The sequence below is a fragment of the Corvus brachyrhynchos genome, unplaced genomic scaffold (genome assembly GCF_000691975.1).
Source record: "Corvus brachyrhynchos isolate BGI_N302 unplaced genomic scaffold, ASM69197v1 scaffold861, whole genome shotgun sequence".
Taxonomy (NCBI): domain Eukaryota; kingdom Metazoa; phylum Chordata; class Aves; order Passeriformes; family Corvidae; genus Corvus; species Corvus brachyrhynchos.
The window spans coordinates 37,159-43,192 of record NW_008235995.1 but is presented as its reverse complement, the minus strand read 5'-3'; the positions used below and the strand labels follow the sequence as shown (position 1 = coordinate 43,192).

General features: G+C 49.3%; 1 protein-coding gene across 2 annotated transcripts; it reads right to left on the bottom strand.

The window, feature by feature from the left end:
* Positions 1-395: 395 nt before the first annotated feature.
* LOC103613974 (feather keratin Cos1-2) lies at positions 396-1,298 on the bottom strand. Of its 2 annotated transcripts, none has more exons than XM_008631845.2 (2): positions 1,190-1,298; positions 396-893 (listed from the first exon to the last, which is right to left on the bottom strand). In XM_008631845.2, the coding sequence occupies exon 2, from the start codon at positions 870-872 to the stop codon at positions 576-578; it is 297 nt and encodes a 98-aa protein (XP_008630067.1). In that variant the 5' UTR covers positions 873-893; positions 1,190-1,298; the 3' UTR covers positions 396-575. The 2 variants fall into 2 exon arrangements, with proteins under 2 accessions (XP_008630067.1, XP_017586351.1); XM_017730862.1 differs by lacking the exon at positions 1,190-1,298 and adding an exon at positions 1,002-1,152.
* Between the last annotated feature and the right edge of the window lie 4,736 nt (positions 1,299-6,034).

Genomic DNA, 6,034 nt, shown 5'->3' with positions numbered 1-6,034 from the left:
GCCATGGACTGTAGACCAGGTAATGCAGGGGAGGAGAAGGAAGAGGTGAGGTTGTAGGCTGTCCCCAGACATTGCTGTTTCCCTTCACAATTGTTGCGAAACTTTGGAGCCATGGTCTTCCTGATGACCTTTGGCTGTTGAGTAGCCAGGGATGGCTTTGTCAGCTTTGAGGGAGTCAAATCCTCTGCTTCCTTCACCTTTTTACCTAACCAATATGGAGGATTTGCTGGAAAATTAAGGATGACTCAGAGGCCCAGGTTTGGATGCAAAAGTACTTTATTGAGTCTAAAGAAAAGGACATGGCACACAGAGAGCACCAGGAGCAGTCACTAAGATGCAGTGGAGCTCCTGCTGGCTGTCCATCTGCCTGCCCTAAGAGAGAGGGCAACATGTCCCCCTAGGCTGGCCTGGGGAAACACAGCACAGAAATAAGATGGAATAGTAGGGTAAAGAAACATCATCCTGAAGCTGTAAATACAATGTCCTGAAGCTCTATCTCCTGCCCAGAATCATGTTCTGCCAGAACCATGTTCTGAGGTCGTGGAGGTTCTTGCCCAAGGACGTTGCCAGCAGATTTAGCAGGGACGACATCTGTTGCCACCATAGCAGTTGGTGATGCAGGAGATGTCAAAGCCCCCGGAGCTGATGGGCACTCCACCAGAGCTGAGGATGCTGCCAACAGCAGCGGAGGTGGAGGATCCCACCACGGTGTTCTGTGGGAAGGAGCTGAGGATGGGCCCGGGCAGGGTCACCACGACTGGGGAGGGTTGGATGGCCACGGTGGAGCTCTGGCACTGCCTGACACAGCACTCATTGCAGCTGTTGGCCAGCGGGCAGGGGCCGCAGGGCTGGCAGCAAGGGTTGCAGGACATGGCTCGGGGTCACAGGTGCACCTGGCACAGAGGGCAGGGAGAAGCAGAATGTAAGGACGCTTGAGAAGCAGCAGTGCCCCCAAGCACCCTGCAGCCAAGGCACCTCCTGGCCCACACTGCAGTGCCCACCTCAAAGCCCAGGAGCCACCTCAGACAAGTCCCAGCCTCTCTCTGCACAAGATCTTCTCCCCCCTGCCTTCTCCCAGCAGAAGCAGCTGCCAGCCCTGGGCTCTGACAGCCCCGATCAGCTGAGACCTCCAGCCAGGAAAGAGCTGGTCTGGAAGCAGGAGGAGAAGGATTGGAGGCTTCCCACTCACCTGATTCCTGAGGAGGAGGAGGAGGTGAGAGAAGTGGATGCGAGAGCAGAGACTTGGGCTGCCTTTTATAGCAGTCCTGCACTGCCTCAGGCCCAGTAGCACCTTGGTGGAAGTAATAATTTTGTGACCAGCTCATGGCAAATATGCACCATCCCAGCTAATGGCAGGGGCTGTGTCCTGGTTTCCTGCACTGCAGCCTTTTCATTTCCTGGCTAATTCCGCATGCTTTCCTATGTGTAGGGTCATTTCTCAAAGTGCCAGGATGAGAGCATCAAGGATTTTAGGGCAGAAGGACATCAGCGGATAAAGAAGGTTTAGATCAAGGGCTGTTGGCATCCCATGCTGACAGATGATTTGTACCTGTGTCATTCCTCTGGACTCCTCTGGTGGCTGAAAATCGACCCTGCTCTTGTGCATCTTGTATACATGCCCAAGGTCTACATGTGACTTGACACATTTTTTCTTTTGCTTCCTTCATCATTCTCTGATCAACACTCAGTGTTATGTTCAGGTGGGCTTCTGCTGGGAGTGTTTCTCCCTAGCTTTTGGTGGCCTTGCTGAGATCTTTGCCAGGTGGTTCTGCTGGCAGGTTTCAGCCAGAACCAACTCCTCTTCCTCTTGAAGCAGCTTTCATGATTAGGTCCTAATGCTTGTGATCTGAGTTAGATCTCCAGCTGTCACACATCTGTGCCTGTATCTGGCCAGGACCCCACTGCTCTGAATTTGGGCTTTGATACACAGGTAACTTCCCAACTTGACCTGGACCTGTCTCATCTCTGTGAGCCCATGTGGTGATTGCTGGACTTTGCTGAACCCTGGTTATTGTCATGGGACCTCATCCAGACATCATCTGATGATACTAACATTAAGGAAACCACATAATAACCTCCACGTGTTTCATTTCCTGAAGGACCTACCAAGGACATTGGATAGCTGTATTTTTGGAGTATTTCTTCTGAATCTTTAAGCATGACTAGAAATACCATTTTTCTTGAGAATATTCAACGGTTTTTTTCTGCTTCCTATCTGTTCCAGCAGGAACAGTCTCCATCTCCTACTGTTTTTCTCCTCAGAGGACTGTGGGCAGTGATATCAATTGGCCCTTGTACTTGTCTACCTGGCGACCAGTGTCAGCTTTTTTTCCCAACCTTCCATCCCTCACTGCCCCTCTCTCCCAGCCCAACCACTTTCCATGTTTCCCAGAAAGGACAGTGCAGAAAATCTCAACTGTCTTTGTAGTCTCAAATTTCTGAGGTTCAAGCACCAAAGGCTGTTCCCCATGAGCTCCAGGCTACAGGAGAGGTGGGAGCTCAGAGGAGCGGCATGGTACAATGATCCCTTTCCTGTGATAGACTGAGGTTTTTGCCTCAGGGAAAAGGAAGAGGTGATAAGAGAAAATCCACCATGTGTTTGTTACTCTCCTGAGCCCCAGCACGGGATTACATTTACCATTTCAGCTGTGATAAGATAAAATATTTTCATAGAACAGTTTGTGTTTGAAAGGACCTTAAATATAATCTAGTTCCAACCCCCTGCTGTGGGCAGAGGCAGCTTCCACTAGACCAGGTTGTTCCAAGCTCTGTCCAACATGGCCTTGAACACTTTCAGGGAAGGGGCAGCCACAGCTTCTCTGGACAACCTCTTCCAGTGCCTTACCACCATCACAGTAAATAACTTCTTCCTAATATTTAATTTAAAACTACTTTTTTCAGTTTAAAGCCATTCCCCTTTATCTTATCACTACATGCCCTTGTAAAGAGTCCCCCTAGCTTTCTTTAGGTATTGGAAGGTGCTATAAAGTCTCTTCAGAGCCTTTTCTTTTCAGGGATGAACAACCCCAACTCTCTTAATCTGTCGCAGAAGTGTTCCAGCCTTCTCATCATCATGGCCTCTTCTGGACCCTTTCCAGCAGGTCCATATCCTTCCTATGGGCCTTTTATGTTGGGGGTCCTGGAGCTGGAAGCACTATTCCAGATGGGGTCTCATGAGAGGAAACTAGAGGGGGAGAATATCTTCCCTCAGCCTGCTGCTCATATTTCTTTTGATGCAACCCAGGATATGGTTGGATTTTTGGGCTGCAAGCACACATTGCCTGGTCATGTCAAGCTTCTTCTGCACCAAAAGCCAGAGTCCTTCTCTGCAGGGTAGATCTCAATCCATTCCCCACCCATGCTGTATTTTTCCTTGGTCCTGCCCTGAACCCAGGTGCAGAACCTTTCACATGATCTTCATGGACTTCATGAGTTTTGCACAGGCCCAGGTCTTAAAGTCCACCAAGGTCCCTATGCTCCCTATGGAGCATCTTTGGTGCTGTCTGTAAAGGTGAGCTGGCCTTGCCTCAGGACTATGTCAAACCCAGAAGGGACAGATATCCATCCATTCCCACATCGAGCTTGTTTCCCTGAAGACAAAGCAACAGCTGTGAGTCTTTCACTCAACAATATAGTAAATTAATTACATGTTTTCATGAATGAATTAATTGCTGCAGAGGAATGCTCAGCTCAGTTGGTGTCCCACCATAACTTTAGCTCCCTTGGGCACAGACCATGTCACATCTCACCCAGCATTCTCTCCTCTTCCCAATGACATGTGATAAAACCTCCACCTATGATCTACCTTGTAGAGAGAACTGTAATTATTTAGCCTGGAGAAAAGGAGTCCAGGGGGAAACTTTATTACTCACCACCAGTACCTGGAAGGAGGCTCTAGTGACATGGGTGTCAGTCTGTGCTTCCAAGTAACAAGTGATAGGACAAGAGGAATTGGCTTCCAGTTGCACCAGGGGAGGTTTAGATTGGATATCAGGGAAAAATTAATCCCTGAAAGGATTGGAAAGTACTGGAACAAGCTGTTGAGGGAGGTGGTTGATTCACTACTCCTGAAGGTGATTTCAAACAAGTGTAGATGTGGCACAAGGACACACCGGCTAGTGCTAGAGTGGGAAGTGTTAGGTTTACAGTTGGACTCGATGATCTTGAAGGTGTTTTCGTGATTGTGTTACTGTGCAGCTATCAGGAGTCTTGGGCATTTGAGTTAGACAATTAAGAATGAGACAAACAAAAGTCAGTGCAACCAGGAATTACCACACATACAGTGAACCTTTTCTTTTCCATGTATCTTCTAACCCTAGTGGGGAATGGCCTTCTCATTGCCCCTGCATGGAGCAATCAGTACCTCCAGACCTTACTGCATTTGTTCTTTGTCATCGTGTTTCCTTTGTGAAGATCTGGTACATCTCCACTGCTGCGTCAATGCTGATGGAGACTTTCCTTGTCACCAGGAAAACCATGGCTTCCTGCAAGCTGTGGTCATGTGGACATTGGGTTTGTGGTGCTCTTCACCCAGGTGGTTCTCCTGCTGACTGGCCCTTCTGCATCAAAAAAGGCATCACTTAATTCAAGTCCCCTGATGTGGCCTCTGCTGATCCGCTCCCACCCCATTGTATGTGTCAAAGAAAAGCAGAGAGTTGGGGAACTTGTGCTATGAGGGAAGACTGAAGGAGTGTGGCTGTTTCTCCCTGGAGAACAGGACACTTGGGGAGGACCTCATCACAAATGGGATCTACCAAGAGCACCAAGACCGTCTCAGCACAAGGACCCACATGGAGGGCCTGACCATGAAGAGGAACTGGGGATGATTTGGGTGCTGGCAACTGAGACCAGTGCTTGGGTCTCAGCAGGAGCAGGTGAAGCCTTGGTTTCTGGACATAGCAAGATGTGCACAGGGGCCAGTAAGATGGAGAAAGATCATGTCTCTGCCCTGAACTGAGGGCAGGAGGAGCATGTGTGGAACCTCACAGGACATTCTGTACCTGAACCCAGCAACGCCTTGCAGAGTTCCTTTCCTGCATGCAGAAGACCATGGATATCTGGGGAATGACATAGATTAGAGCATTACTCAAGGCTGAAGGCAAAGGAATTTTTGTATCCCACCCCCACTGCTGCCACCCTTTGAACTTGTGGTTTCACTGGTGGCTTCTGTTTGTGCAGCAGTCAAGGATGTTTTCATTAACTCCAAGGGAAAGAACACAGAGGAAAAATCCACTGCAGGGATTCTCACCCTCTGCCTTGTTTAACCTTGTACATGAGGACTGGAACAAAACAATTTGTTCAGTTGCCACAGAACAAAGGAGAAATTGGATGCCAAGGCATGAGTGCACAACAACTTTAATGAGTCTAAGGAAGAAAAGGAGGTGGCTCACAGAGACCACCAGCGGCAGCCACTAAGATGCAGTGGAGCTCCTGCAGGGTGCACACCTGCCTGCCACGCAGAGAGAGAGAGCAAAATATCCCCAACAGACTGGCCTGGGGAGACACGGAGAACAGATGGTAAGAAAGAGCAGAGGGGAAGAAGGAAACGATGTCTGGAAGTTGTCATGTCCCCTCACATGGCAGTCCTTGGGCATGTGAGCAAGAAGCACAAGAGCGGTGCCCCTTTATTGACAGCTTTGCCGCCACAAACAAACCACTCAGAAATGACCAAAGTGAACATCACCTGCCCACAAGGGATGCTAATAGCCCTTAATCTGAGACTCCTGCCTCATAAATCCTTGAGCCTCTTGTCCCAGCACTTATAGAAGGAGATCTTCATATAGGAAAGCACACGGAATTAGACAGGAAATGAAGAGGCCGCAGTGCAGGAAACCAGGACACAGCCCCTGCCATTAGCTGGGATGGTGCATATTTGCCATGAGCTGGTCACAAAATTATTACTTCCACCAAGGTGCTACTGGGCCTGAGGCAGTGCAGGACTGCTATAAAAGGCAGCCCAAGTCTCTGCTCTCGCATCCACTTCTCTCACCTCCTCCTCAGGAATCAGGTGAGTGGGAAGCCTCCAATCCTTCTC

What these genes read in the sequence shown, in the direction of transcription:
- LOC103613974 (XM_008631845.2), bottom strand. Translation starts at nt 872, where the DNA reads ATGTCCTGCAACCCTTGCTGCCAGCCCTGCGGCCCCTGCCCGCTGGCC.